The sequence below is a fragment of the Zalophus californianus genome, chromosome 3 (genome assembly GCF_009762305.2).
Source record: "Zalophus californianus isolate mZalCal1 chromosome 3, mZalCal1.pri.v2, whole genome shotgun sequence".
NCBI classification, from domain to species: Eukaryota; Metazoa; Chordata; class Mammalia; order Carnivora; family Otariidae; genus Zalophus; species Zalophus californianus.
In genome coordinates, this window is record NC_045597.1 from 75,142,573 (window position 1) to 75,158,638 (window position 16,066).

Sequence of the window (16,066 nt, forward strand, 5' to 3'; positions counted from 1 at the left end):
TGTATGGAACCAGGAAAGACTCTGAATAGCCAAAGCAATATTGAAAAAGAAGAACAGGGCTACCTGGGTGGCTCAGTTCGTTAAGCGTCTGGCTCTTGATTTCATCTCAGGTCATGATCTCACAGTTGTGAAATCAAGCCCCATGTCGGGCTCCACACTTGGTTGTGGAACCTGCTTAAGATTTTCTCACTCCCTCTCCCTCCCCCCCAGCTCTCTGTCTTTCTCTCTCAAGAAAAAGAAGAACAAACCCAGAAGTATCACAATCCCAGATTTCAAGATACTACAAATCTATAGTAATCACAGCAGTACGGTACTGGCACAAAAATAGACACATATATCGATGGAACAGAATAGAGAACCCAGAAATAAACTCATGATTACCTGGTCAATTATTAATCTTCAACAAAGGAGGCAAGAATATGCAATGTGAAAAAAGACACTCACTTCAACAAATGTTGTTGGGAAAATTGGATGGCTACATGCAAAAGAATGAAACTGGACCACTTTTTACACCATACACAAAAATAAACTAAAATTGACTAATTTATTTATTTATTTATTTATTTATTTTTAAAGGTTATTTTTTCTTTTGAATGGGCCACACTTTCCTATTTCTTTGTATGTCTTATGAATTTTTTGTTGAACACTGAAAATTTAAATCTAATAATGTGGTAACTCTGGAAATAAAATTTTCCCTTCTCCCCAAGTTTTGCTGGGTTTTGTTATTTTTGTTTGTTTATTGTAGGCTGCCTCTGTGCTGAGGATCAACTTGAGGCATACATTTACTGTCCTCTTAGGTCTTTTCTAGACTTCTCCCTGGGCATAAGTGGTCACTTTTTAATTTTACTTGTATATATAGCTATTTTTGAATGTCCTAGTTTTAAATATGTCTGGCTCCTAAAAGGGGAAAAATGAAAAAAATGGAGTGGAAAAAGAGTTCTGGTGCTTTAAGGCCCTCTGAAGTCACTTCAGCCAGAGGGGAGGGGCTTGGAACAATGCAGGGATGTACAACAATTGCTGTCTGCCTCTTTGCACCTCTGTGATCAGAAGCAGCAATCAGTGATCAAAGACCTCCAATATTTGGATAACAGCTTCCTTTCTCCCAGCCAGCTTCCCCTAACCTGTATGCAAGATGCTCCAGAAATATGTGACTGGGAGTATATGATGGGTAGCTGCTACTACTGGGTAGTGCTAAGAGCTGAAATTGACCAAAGCTAAACACAATTTACCATGCAAGTCACCCCCTGGAATATGCCAGCCTTCAACGGATTTCAGAGTCCAAAAACAGACACATTCTAGGAGTGCAGTTTTGTTGTCTAGGGGGGGAGACAGATCCCCGTTGCTGCTTATTCTGCCATCATCCTAGAATACTGTTACATTTATTTCTGCTCTGGTATTTATTATTGCCTTCCTTTTGGCTGTGGGCTTAGTTGTTCTTGTTTTTCTAGTTCCTTAAGTTGTTAAGTTAGATTGTTTGAGATCTCTTTTTTCTTGATATAAACATTTATTGCTATAAACTTCTTTCTTAAAATTGCTTTTATCATATCCCAATTTTGATACATTGTGTTCTCATTTTTGTTTGTCTAAAGATACTTTCCAATTTCCTTTTCTGTTTCTCAACTATTTTTGTTGAGCTTTGTTTTTTAATTAAAGTATAATTAACCTACAGTGTTATATTAATTTCAACTGTATAACATAGTGATTCAACAACTCTATATGTTATGCTATGCTCACTTCCAAGTGTAACTACCATCTATCACCATACAATGCTATTATGATATCCTTGACTATATTCACTGTGGTATACCTTTAATACCATGACTTATTCATTCCATTAGTGGAATTACTGGATCATATAGTGTTTCTTTTTTAATTTTTGAAGGACCTCCATACTGTTTTCCACAGTGGCTTGCACCAATTTACATTCCTGACATTGCATGAGGATTTCTTTTTCTCCACATCCTCACCAACACTTGTTATTTTTTGTTTTAATTCTAGCCATTCTGACAGGTATAAGGTGTGGTTTTGACCTGCCATTTCTCTGATGATTAGGGATGTTGGGCATCCTTTCATGTGTCTATTGACTGTCTCCAAATCTTCCTTAGAAAAATGTCTATTTGGGTCCTCTGCCAATTTTTAGTTGAAATATTTGTTTCTTTTCTTTTTTTTGGTGTTGACTTCTATAAGCTCTTTATGTATTTTGGATTTTAATTTCTGATTGGATATATGATTTGCAAATATCTCCCATTCAGTAGGTTGTCTTTTTGCTTTGTGGCCCAAGATGTGATCTATCCTGTAGAGTGTTCCATGTGCACTGGAAAGGAATGTATATTCTTGTGCTGTTGGATCAAATGTTCTGTATGTGTCTATAAGGTCCATCTTGTCTATTTTGTTATTCAGGTAAGCTGTTTCCTTATTGAGTTTTCCGTCCAAATGATCTAGCCATTGTTAAAAGTGAAGTATTGAATTCCTACTATTATTATATTGCTCTGACTTTGCCCCTTCAGTTTTGTTAGTATCTGGTTTAAATATTTAGGTGCACCAATGTTAGGTGCAAAAAAATTTACAATTCTTATATCCTCTTAATGAATTGACCCTCATACTATACAGTGACCTTCTTTGTCTCTTATGACCAATTTGGCCTGAATGTCATTTTAGCTAATATGTATAGTCACTCTTGCTCTCTTTTGGTTACCATTTACTTGTAATATATTTTTCAATAACTTTACTTTGTGCCTAAGTGTCCTTAAAGCTGAAGTGAGTCTCTTATCAGCAGCATACTGTTAGATCTTATTTTTGTTTTTAGATTTTATTTATTTGAGAGAACATGCATAAGCTGGGGGTGGGGAGGGGCAGAGGGAGAAACAGATTCCCCACTGAACAGGGAGCCCAATGCAGGGCTTGTTCCCAGGACCCTGGATCATGACTTGAGCTGAAGGCAGATGCTTAGCTGACCGAGCCACCCAGGCACACCTGGATCTTATTTTTTTATCCATTCAGTCACTCTGGGTCTTTTGATTGGAGAATTTAATCCATTTACATTTGAAGTAATTACAGATAGGTAAGGACTTACTATTGCCATTTTAACAAAATTTATCATTTTCACAGTTCCTAAAGATAAAGCACAGAATGCCACATAGGGCCACAAGGGAAAGATAGCAGGGTGGTCAGGAGGCAGAACACAGGAGCTGGGGAGCACTTAGGCCTTGCCTTTATTGGGGTTTCCATCAGAAAAGCAAGGCAGAGCAGGGTAAACAACCCAGGAATGGATAGTTTGAGTGATTTTTGCAGGATTTGGGCTAGAGGTGGTTTCTAGTTGCCTGGTCCCTGGTTCTGGGATGATTACGGCAGAGGAATATTGCCTCCTGGGGTGTATGGGCCAGTTAGAGGAGATAGGGCTGTGGATTTAGCCCTTGAGTTTGCAGATCAAAAGCATCCTCCCAGTTAAGATCTTACTATCTCTAAGAACAGACTAGCCCTGGGAGGGGCAGTCTCCAGATAGAAAGGTTTTTTAAGATGTTGAAATATTAGAATATACAGAAAATTAAAAATATATAAATAGTACAGAGCCTTACCCAGTCTCAAGTCAGTACAGTCCTTATTGAATTAAAGTGATCTGTTAGTTACCAATTTGTCAGGCAGAGAGAAGAGTGAATTTTTTCAGGGGACTATAATGGCAGAATTGCCTTACACACAATGTCTGGAAGTTAAAGTTGTATTGCTAGGGAATATTGCTAGGTAATACTCTTGCATTCCTGAGATATGACTTATTTGATCAAAATATTTAGTTGGTTGTTTACAGAATATACTATTAAATTAAGCTAGCTAATACTATAGTTAGGCTTTATGTACTCACATTGGTTTAGTAGTTCTAGACTCTTTGACTGCATCCATACCTGCATCTCCAGGTTTTTGTGGAGGAGAAGGGAAACTGAAATTTGCACTTTCTACACAATACTGACAAACTAAAAGATTCCTATTTAGATATTCTTTATTTCTGTTTATTTGCAGGTCAATATGGTCCTGGTTTGTCCACACTTCTGGCTGGGTTTTTTCATAGTCCCCATTGTGTGCCTGATTCTAAATTTAATATGGAAATTGTAAGTTGAAAAATGAAGTAGTAACCAAAAGATACGTTGTCATGGTTAATTGTCCTTTTCCAATTATACGGTTTTCAAGTTAAAGTAAATTTAAAAATCTGTCATTTTATGAATATTAAAAATCATGGAACTTTTAGAGGAAGTAAATGCCCTCTGCCTTTGCCACTGACTTACCAGCAATCAATTTAGGGGGAAAAAAAAAGATGGAATCAAAATTCACAAGAGGTAAAATTTGTAGTGATATTACCTCGTTTGTGATTTTTTTCTGAAAGGTCATCCATTTACTGTTTAGAAGTGGGAATTATATAACTTCTCTCCACTTTAGAGGAACCAAAACCTGATATCAGAGGATCATAGATTAAAAGCTAATAATAAGAAATAGGAGGGAGATATTCTAATTAGAAAGACATTCTTCACTTTTTAAAAACATTTGGAATAAGAATCTGTCAAATATCGTTCTCCCAGAATATGTAACTATTAGGTTACAGAATTCTCCCACTTTTTTTTTTTTTAACAAATCCAACAGGAAAAAAAAGCTTTAAACTAAGGTGCTAGAAATCCCTGCAATCCCTAATGTGGGACAAAAAATCCATGAAATTACAAGATTTCAAATCAGAAATAACTTACATAAGATCATTGTACATAATCTGCAACATAAACAGAGATCTGAAACATTACAAATTTCAAACTAAGAAGCAGAGAAAGGAATTTCTAGAAGGGATAAAATTAATTTTGCTTTTTAATGTCCAATTCTTCCTTAATCCTTCTATGTATCAGGGCAAACACAATTATTTGAGAAAATGTGCCCTTAGATCCAAAAAGATGTACAAATGAGCATTTGGACATAATTTGTTTAGAAATTGGGTACCACCTCCATGAATTTAAATGGATTCCTCTGGAAGTGAGGGCTGAGATGCATCTGCCACTACTGTTTTCCAGGAAACTTTGCCTAGTAAATTCCATAGTTAGGTAAGGATACCAAATTTTTGCTTGATAATGTGTAACTGTGAGATGGCAAAAATTTAATACTAATATCCCTGAAAAATTTTTGGAAAGTGATCCATGTTATTGAATGAAGGTCTTAACTTGGATCTTTTAAAACCTATGGTCTCGCTCATATGTGGAACATAAGGAACAGCATGGAAAACCACAGGGGAAGGGAGGGGAAACTGAAGGGGAAAACAGAGAGGGAGACACACCATGAGAGACTCTGGACTCTAGGGAAACAAACAGGGTTTTAGAGGGGAAGGGGGTTGAAGGGATGGGGTAACCTGGTTATGGTTATTAAGGAGGGCATTTGTGGTGATGAGCACTGGGTGTTATTGTCAACTAATGAATCATTGAACACTACGTCAAAAACTAATGATGTTATTATAGCCACCACTAACTGAAGATAATAAAAATAAATAAATAAAAATAAAATTGGGGGGGAGGAGCAAGATGGCAGAGGAGTAGGAGACCTAAATTTCGTTCTGGTCCCAGGAATTCAGCTAGATAGGGATCAAACCATTCTGAACACCTACAAACTCAATAGGAGATTGAAGAAAAGAACAGCAGCAACTCTCTGAAAAAAGCGATCACTTTCTGGAAGGTAGGACATGCGGAGAAGTGAATCCAGGCGATATTTGGGAGGATAGACAGCAGGGAGGGGACCTCCGTCAGTTGCTACCAGCAAGTGATAGAGCAGTGGAGCACAAAGTTGGAACTTTTAGAAGTCGGCTCCGCTGAGGGACGTCGCTCCAGTGGCTAAGCAGGGGGTGGAACCCTCACGGGACAGTGTGGTCTCAGGACCCTCGGGGTCACAGAAAGACGGGGGTGCCTGAGTGCGGCAGAGCACCCAGGTATCGGAGCAGGGAAGCCAGCTGCAGAGACAGAGCCAAGGAGTGGGCTCTCAGCTTGGGGTTGCCATAAACTGTGATTCGCGACACAGTCGGGCCATTGCTCCTCCAGGAGGGACCCAACAAGCGGCAGATCCGGGGAGACTCTCCCTCCTCCCCTGGGAGGAGCGGCGCAGAAGCGGGCCGCAGGGATCTGCTCGGTTTGGAGACTCCACACGGGGTCGTGTGCCAGAGATAGAAACTCTCAGTCACAGGCCAGGTGAGCACGGGGTGCGGCCAGAGACCAGGGAGATGGGAGTGACTGACTGCTTTTCTCTGGGGCTCACTGAAGAGCGGGGCCAAGTTTTGGCTCCTCCAGGCGGAGATTGGGAGGCTGCCATTTTCACTCTCGTCCTCCAAAGCTGTACGGAAAGCTTGCAGGGAACAAAAGCTCCCGAGAGCAAACCCAAGCAGATTACTTAGCCCAGACTGGCAAGGGAGGGACAATTCGGCCTCCAGCAAAGACATTTGGGAACCATGGCAACAGGCCCCTCCCCTAGAAGATCAGCAAGAACAGCCAGCGAAGATCTAGTTTACCAATCAATGAGAATGGCAGAACTCCAGCAGTAGAGGAATACTGCACATAGAATCGATGGCTTTTTTCCCATGATTCTTTAGTCCCTCAAAGTTAACTTTTTTAATTTTCTTTTTTTAATTTTTCTTTTTCCCTTTTTCAACCAACATCTTATCAATCCCTTTTTTAAAAATCTTTTTTATTTTTCATTTTTAGAGTCATATTCTATCCCTTCATCGTAGTTAACCTTATTTTTGGTATATAGGTAAGTTGTTCTCTCTTTAAAATTTTGGGATACAATTTTTTCTAACAGACCAAAATATACCCTAAATCTCTAGTGTATGGCTTTGTTCTGGTCTCCTGCCTGATCACATTCTCTCCCCCCACCCTTTTTTTAAATTCCTTTTCTTTCTTTTTCAAACCAACTTCTTATTAATTTCTTTTATAAAATCTTTTATACTTTTTATCTTTATAGTCATATTCCATCCCTTCATCGTATTTACCCTTATTTTTGTACATATATAAGTTTTTCTTTAAAACTTTAGGAGGTACTTTGTTCTAACAGACGAAAATACACCCAAAATCTAGTGTGTGGCACTGATCTTATGCACCAGCCTGATCATATTTGATCATATTCTTTTTTTTTTAAACTTTTTTCTTTTTCTTTCTTTCTTTCCCTTTCTTTTCCCCTGGCTTCAGGTCTCTTCTGATTTGTTTAGTGTATATTTTTCTGGGGTCATTGTTACCCTGTTAGCATTTTGTTCTCTCATTCATCTGTTGTCCTCTGGACAAAATGACAAGAAGGAAAAAATCACCTCAACAAAAAGAACAAGGGGAAGTACCGACTGCCAGGGACCTAACCAATACGGACATTAGTAAGATGTCAGAACTAGAGTTCAGAATGACGATTTTAAAAATACCAGCTGGGCTTGAAAACATGGAAGATATTAGAGAAACCCTTTCTGGAGAAATAAAAGAACTGAAATCTAACCAAGTTGAAATTAAAAAGGCTATTAATGAGGTGCAATAAAAAATGGAGACTCTAACTGCTAGGATAAATGAAGCAGAAGAGAGAATTAGTGATATAGAAAACCAAATGATGGAAAATAAAGAGGCTGAGAATAAGAGAGATAAACAACTACTGGATCATGAAGGCAGAATTCGAGAGATAAGTGATACCATAAGACAAAACAATATTAGAATAATGGGGATCCCAGAAGAAGAAGAAAGAGAGAGAGGGGCAGAAGGTATATTGGAGCAAATTATAGCAGAGAACTTCCCTAATTTGGGGAAGGAAACAGGCATCAAAATCCAGGAGGCACAGAGAACCCCTCTCAAAATCAGTAAAAATAGGTCAACACCCCAACATCTAATAGTAAAACGTACGAGTCTCAGAGACAAAGAGAAAATCCTGAAAGCAGCTTGGGACAAGAGATCTGTAACCTACAATGGTAGAAACATTAGATTGGCAATGGACCTATCCACAGAGACCTGGCAGGCCCGAAAGGATGGGCATGATATATTCAGAGCACTTAATGAGAAAAATATGCAGTCAAGAATACTGTATCCAGCTAGGCTGTCATTGAAAATAGAAGGAGAGAGAAAAAGCTTCCAGGACAAACAAAAACTAAAGGAATTTGCAAACACAAAGCCAGCCCTACAAGAAATATTGAAAGGGGTCCTCTAAGCAAAGAGAGAGGCTAAAAGTACCATAGACCAGAAAGGAACACAGAGAATATACAGTAACAGTCACCTTACAGGCAATACAATGGCACTAAATTCATATCTTTCAATAGTTACCCTGAATGTAAATGGGCTAAATGCCCCAGTCAAAAGACACAAGACCCATTGATATGCTGTCTGCAAGAGACTCATTTTAGACCCAAAGACACCTCCAGATTGAAAGTGAGGGGGTGGAAAACCATTTACCATGCTAATGGACACCAAAAGAAAGCTGAGGTGGCAATCCTTCTATCAGACAAATTAGATTTTAAACCAAAGACTGTAATAAGGGATGAGGAAGGACACTATATCCTACTTAAAGCATCTATCCAACAAGATCTAACAATTGTAAATATCTATGCCCCTAACATGGGAGCAGCCAATTATATAAGCCAATTAATAACAAAAGCAAAGAAACACATTGACAACAATACAGTAATAGCGGGGGACTTTAACAACCCCTGACTGAAATGGACAGATCATCTAAGCAAAAGATCAACAAGGATATAAAGACTTTAAATGACACACTGGACCAAATGGACTTCACAGATATATTCAGAACATTCCATCCCAAAGCAACAGAATACACATTCTTCTCTAGTGTCCAGGAACATTCTCCAGAATAGATCACATCCTAGGTCACAAATCAGGTGTCAACCGGTACCAAAATATTTGGATCATTCCTGAATATTTTCGGACCACAATGCTTTGAAACTAGAACTCATCACAAGAGGAAAGTCGGAAAGAACTCAAATACATGGAGGTTAAAGAGCATCCTACTGAAGAATGAATGGGTCAACCAGGAAATTAAAGAAGAATTTTAAAAATTCATGGAAATAAATGAAAATGAAAACACAACTGTTCAAAATCTTTGGGATGCAGCAAAGGCAGTCCTGAGAGGAAAGTATATAGCAATACAAGCCTTTCTCAAGAAACAAGAAAGATCTCAAATACACAACCTAACCCTACACCTAAAGGAGCTGGAGTAAGAACAGCAAATAAAGCCTAAACCCAGCAGAAGAAGAGAAATAATAAAGATCACAGCAGAAATCAATGAAATAGAAACAAAAAGAACAGTAGAACAGATCAACGAAACTAGGAGCTGGTTCTTTGAAAGAATTAACAAGATTGATAAACCGCTGGCCAGACTTATCAAAAAGAAAAGACTAAGGACCCAAATAAATAAAACCATGAATGAAAGAGGAGAGATCACAACCAACACCAAAGAAATACAAAGAATTATAAGAACATATTATGAGCAACTCTATGCCAGCAAATTAGATAATCTGGAGGAAATGGATGCATTCCTAGAGATGTATCAACTACCAAAACTGAACCAGGAAGAAATAGAAAACCTGAACAGACCCATAACCAGTAAAGAAATTGAAGCAGTAATCAAAAATCTCCCAAACACAAAAGCCCAGGGCCAGGTGGCTTCCCAGGGGAATTCTACGGAACATTTAAAGAAGAATTAGTACCTATTCTTCTGAAACTGTTCCAAAAAATAGAAATGGAAGGAAAACTTCCAAACTCGTTTTATGAAGCCACCTTGATCCCAAAACCCGACAAAGACCCCATCAAAAAGGAGAATTACAGACCAATATCCTTGATGAACATGGATGCAAAAATTCTCACCAAGATACTAGCGAATAGGATCCAACAGTACATTCAAAGGATTATTCACCATGACCAGGTAGGATTTATCCCTGGGCTGCAAGGTTGGTTCAACATCCGCAAATCAATCAATGTGATACAATCCATTAATAAAAGAAAGAACAAGAACCATATGATCCTCTCAATAGATGCAGAAAAAGCATTTGACAAAGTACAGCATCCTCTCTTGATCAAAACTCTTCAGGGTATAGGGATAGACGGTACATACCTCAATATCATAAAAGCCATCTATGAAAAACCCACAGTGAATATCATTCTCAATGGGGAAAAACTGAGAGTTTTCCCCCTAAGGTCAGGAACACAGCAGGGATGTCCACTATCACCACTGCTATTCAACATAGTATTAGAAGTCCTAGCCACAGCAATCAGACAACAAAAAGAAAGAAAAGGTCTCCAAATCAGCAAAGAAGTCAAACTCTCACTCTTTGCAGATGATATGGTACTTTATGTAGATAACCCAAAAGACTCCACCCCAAAACTGCTAGAACTCATACAGGAATTCAGTCAAGTGGCAGGATATAAAATCAATGCACAGAAATCAGTGGCATTCCTATACACCAACAACAAGAGAGAAGAAAGAGAAATTAAGGAGTCAATTCCTTTTACAATTGCACCCAAAACCATGAGATACCTAGGAATAAATCTAACCAAAGAGGCAAAGGATCTATACTCAGAAAACTACAAAATACTCATGAAAGAAATTGAGGAAGACACACACACAAAAAATGGAAAAACATTCCATGCTCATGGATTAGAACAAATATTGTGAAGATGTCAATGCTACCCAGAGCAATCTACACATTTAATGTAATCCCTATCAAAATACCATCCACTTTTTTCAAAGAAATGGAACAAATAATCTTAAAATTTGTATGGAACCATAAGAGACCCTGAATAGCCAGAGGATTGTTGTAAAAGAAAAGCAAAGCTGGTAGCATCACAATTCTGAACTTCAAGCTCTATTACAAAGCTGTCATCATCAAGACAGTATGGTACTGGCACAAAAACAGACACATAGATCAATGGAACAGAATCGAGAGCCCAGAAATGGACCCTCAACTCTATGGTCAACTAATCTTCAACAAAGCAGGAAAGCATGTCCAATGGAAAAAAGACAGTTTCTTCAACAAACATGTTGGGAAAATTGGACAGCCACATGCAGAAGAATGAAACTGGACCATTTCCTTACACCACACACAAAAATAGACTCAAAATTGTTGAAAGACCTAAATGTGAGACAGGAGTCCATCAAAATCCTAAAGGAGAACACAGGTAGCAACCTCTTCGACCTCAGCCGCAGCAACTTCTTCCTAGAAACATTGCCAAAGGCAAGGGAAGCAAGAGCAAAAATGAACTACTGGGACTTCATCAGGATAAAAAGCTTTTGCACAGCAAAAGAAACAGTCAACAAAACCAAAAGACAACCGACAGAATGGGAGAAGATATTTGCAAATGACATATCACATAATGGGCTAGTATCCAAAATCTATACAGAACTTATCAAACTCAACAGCCAAAGAACAGATGATCCAATCAAGAAATGGACAGAAGACATGAACAGACATTTTTCCAAAGAAGACATCCTAATGGCCAACAGACACATGAAAAAGTGCTCAACATCGCCCGGCATCAGGGAAATCCAAATGAAAACCTCAATGAGATACCACCTCACACCCGTCAGAATGGCTAAAATTAACAAGTCAGGAAACGACAGATGTTGGCGGGGATGCAGAGAAAGGGGAACCCTCCTACACTGTTGGTGGGAATGCAAGCTGTTGCAGCTACTCTGGAAAACAGTGTGGTGGTTCCTCAAAAGGTTGAAAATAGAGCTACCCTATGATCTAGCAATTGCACTACTGGGTATTTACCCCAAAGATACAAATGTAGGGATCCAGAGGGGCCATGCACCCCAATGTTTATAGTGGCAATGTCCACAATAGCCAAACTGTGGAAAGAGCCAAGATGTCCATTGACAGATGAATGGATAAAGAAGATGTGGTGTATGTGTGTATACACACACACACACACACACACACACACACACACACACACACACACACACACACACACACACACACACCCAACGGAATATTATGCAGCCATCAAAAGGAATGAAATCTTGCCATTTGCAATGACGTGGATGGAACTGGAGGGTATTATGCTGAGTGAAATAAGTCAATCAGAGAAAGACATGTATCATTTTTTCACTGATATGAGGAATTCTTAATCTCAGGAAACAAACTGAGGGTTGCTGGAGTGGTGGGGGGTGGGAGGGATGGGATGGCTATTATTTTGGCTATAGATAGACACTGGGGAAGGTATGTGCTATGGTGAGCGCTGTGAATTGTGTAAGACTGTTGAATCACAGACCTGTACCTCTGAAACAAATCATACATTATATGTTAAAAGAAGAAGATAGTAGGAAGGGAAAAATCAAGGGGGGTGGGGAATCAGACGGGGAGATGAACCATGAGAGACTATGGACTCTGAGAAACAAACTGAAGGTTCTAGAGGGGAGGGGGGTGGGGGGATGGGTTAGCCCGGTGATGGGTATTAAAGAGGGCATGTATTGAATGGAGCACTGGGTGTTATACGCAAACAATGAATCATGGAACACTACATCAAAAACTAATGATGTAATGTATGGTGGTTAACATAATAAAATAAAATAAATAAAATCTGTGGCTTCTCTGAATTGATTCCTCAGTGATCTTCATCTAGGTGTAGAGTCCAGATTTCCAAAAAGAGATAATGGTGCACTGGGTATTGAGGGGCTTATGTTAGAATCATCCTATCAGTATGTTAGCATCTTCTACGTAACAGTATAGCCAAGGTTGTCTGCAAGTTCCCAACTGCATTTTCAAGGCAAGTAATAATAATCTTGAATTTTTTGTTGTCTTTGTAATTACGTGAGACCTCTTTTTTCCTGTGAGTAAAGATAATTTAGTACACCACTTTTTTTGTTTTTGTTTTGTTTTATAATATGGTAAATAGAGGTGTGAAAATTTGTAAGTCAAGGGGGACTGTGAAATCTTTGAAATTTATACTTTGGTGTAAGTGCTATGTAGCTCAAAAAAAGTATTTTAGTAGTATGTACAGTCTTTTAAAATCCAAGTCACATGTACATTTGAATTATTTCATATTTTTTAAGTTCAATTAGCCAACATATAGTACATCTTTAGTTTTTGATGTAGTGTTCAATGATTCATTAGTTGCGTATAACACCCAGTGCTCATTACATCACATGCCCTACTTTAAATACCCATCACCCAGTTATCCCATCCCCCACCCACTTCCCCTCCAGCAACCCTCAGTTTGTTTCCTATGGTTAAGAATCTTATGGTTTTTCTCTCTCTGATGACTTCCCATTCAGTTTTCCCTCCCTTCCCCTATGCAATATTTCTTATAGTCCACATATGAGTGAAAATATTTGGTTGTCTTTCTCTGACATATTTCACTGAATTATTTCACATTTTTGCTTAATTTTCACTTAAGTGTCTTCCTGGGATTGTACCAAGATTTTTAAATCATTCTAGATCATAGAATATTTTATAAGCAGGAAGTAGATTAGTAAGGAAACAGATATATTGAGGCTAAAAACAAAATAGAATTGAAAGAACTGCCCCTCAAAGGCCAGTGGCTTTCGAGGTAGCATTTTACAGCAACTTTAACAAATGAACTTGGTTGTGCTGTGAGTATATAGCAGTTCATTTAAAAATGCCACCTCAGATAAATAATTCAACATTACTTCAGCTATGTGGGGTCTTTTCCGGTTGTATACAGATTTTAGGATTGTTTGTTCTAGCTCTGTGAAAAAATGGTGGTATTTTGATAGGGATTGCATTTAATGTGTAAACTGCTTTGTAGTATAGACATTTGAACAATATTTGTTTTCCAATCCATGAGCATTGAATGTTTTTTCCGTTTCTTTGTGTCATTTTCAATTTCTTTTATAAGTGTTCTATAGTTTTCAGAGTACAGATCTTTTTACCACTTTGGTTAGCTTTACTCCTGGGTATCTTATGGTTTTTGGTGCAATAGTGAATGGGATCAATTCCTTGATTTCTCTTTCTGCTGTTTCATTATTGGTGTATAGAAATGCAACAGATTTCTGTGCATTGGTTTTATATTCTGTGACTTTCCTGAATTCATGTATCAGTTCTAGCAACTTTTTGGTGGAGTTTTCCAGGTTTTCCACATAGAGTATCATATTGTTTGCAAATAGTGAAAGTTTTACTTCTTCCTTGCCAATCTGAATGCCTTTTATTTATTTCTGTTGTATGATTGCTGAGGCTAGGACTTCCAGTACTAGGTTAAATAACAATGGTGAGAGTGGACATCCATGTCTTATTCCTGACTGTAGAGGAAAAGCTCTCAGTTTTTCCCCATTGAGGATGATATCAGCTGTGGTTCTTTCATATATAGCCTTTATGATGTTAAAGTATGTCTCATCTATCCCTACTTTGTTGAGGGTTTTTATCAAGAATGCTTGCTGTATTTTGTCAAATGCTTTTTCTGAATCTTTTGAGAGGATCACATAATTCTTATCCTTTCTTTTATTAATGTGGTGTATCATATTGATTGATTTGTGAATATTGAACCAGCTCTGCAGCCCAGAAATAAATCCCACTTGATTGTGGTAAATAATTCCTTTAATACACTGTTGGATTCAATTTGCTAGTATCTTGTTGAGAATTATTGCATCCATGTTCATCAGGGATATCGGCCTATATTTCTCCTTTATAGTGGAGTCTTTGTCTAGTTTTGGAATCAAGGTAACACTCATCTCATAAAATGAGTTTGGAAATTTTCCTTCCATTTCTATTTTTTGGAACAGTTTGAGAAGAATAGGTATTAACTCTTCTTTAGATGTCTGGAAGAATCCCCCTGGGAAGCCATCTGGCCCTGGACTCTTGTTTGTTGGGAGATTTTTGATTACTGATTCAATTTCTTTGCTGGTTATAGGTCTGTTCAAATTTTCTATTTCCTCCTGTTTCTGTTTTGGTAGTTTATATGTTTCTAGGAATTTATCTATTTCTTCCAGATTGCCCAATTTGTTGGCATATAATTATTCATAATATTATTTTATAATTGTTTGTATTTCTCTGGTGTTGGTTGTGATCTCTCCTCTTTCATTTGTGATTTTATTTATTTGGGTCCTTTCTCTTCTCTTTTTGCTAAGTCTGGGTAGGAGTTTATTAATTTTATTAATTCTTTCAAAGAACCAGCTCTTAGATTCATTGGTCTGTTTTCCTGGGGGGGGGGTTGTTTGTTTGTTTCTATATCATTTATTTCTGCTCTAATATTTATTATTTTCCTCCTTCTGTTGGCTTTAGGCTTTATTTGCTGTTCTTTCTCCAGCTCCTTTAGGTGTAAGGTTAGGTTGTGTATTTGAGATTTTTCTTGCTTCTTGAGGTAGGCCTGTATTGCTAAGTACTTCCCTCTTATGGTCACCTTTGCTGCATCCCAAAGGTGCTGGACTGTTTTCATTTTCATTTGCCTCCATGTATTTTTTTTTTATTTCTTCTTTACTGTCTTAGTTAACCCATTCATTCTTTAGTAGGATGTTCTTTAATCTTCATGTATAAGTGGTCTTTCCAATTTTTTTCTTGTGGTTGACTTCAAGTTTCATAGTGTTGTGGTCTGAAAATATGCATGGTATGACCCCAATCTTTTTGTGCTAGTTGAGGCCTGATTTGTGACCCAGTATGTGATCTATTCTGGGGAATGTTCCATGTGCATTCAAAAAGAATGTGTATTCAGCTGCTTTGGGATAAAATGTTCTGAATATATCTTTTAAGTCCATCTGGTCTAGTGTGTCATTCAAAGCCATTGTTTCCTTGTTGATTTTCTGCTTAGATGATCTGTCCATTGCTGTGAGTGGGGTGTTAAATTTCCCTACTATTATTGTATTATTATCAATAAGTTTATGTTTGTTATTGATTTATATATTTGAGTGTTCCCAAGTTGGGGGCATAGATATTTACAATTGTTACATTTTTTTTGGATATACCCCTTTATTATGATTTATTATGATATAGTGCCCGTCTTCATCTCTTGTTACAGTCTTTGGTTTAAAATCTAGTTTGTCTGATATAAATATGGCTACACCGGTTTTCTTTTGATGTCCATTAACATGATAGATGGTTCTCCATCCCCTCACTTTCTATCTGGAGGTG

At 37.9% G+C, this 16,066-nt stretch overlaps 1 protein-coding gene across 13 annotated transcripts in view; it reads left to right on the forward strand.

The window, feature by feature from the left end:
- Positions 1 to 16,066, forward strand: part of LOC113919824 (phospholipid-transporting ATPase IB-like) — a 237,857-nt gene that overhangs the window by 205,004 nt on the left and 16,787 nt on the right. For 10 of the 13 annotated variants that reach the window (XM_027589591.2, XM_027589588.2, XM_027589592.2 and 7 more), the window contains one exon: positions 4,012 to 4,100. The exons of the other annotated variants lie outside the window; for them this stretch is intronic. In XM_027589591.2, the coding sequence (XP_027445392.1) occupies positions 4,012 to 4,100 (89 nt within the window). The remainder of the gene's footprint in view (positions 1 to 4,011; positions 4,101 to 16,066) is intronic. 13 annotated transcript variants of the gene reach the window in all.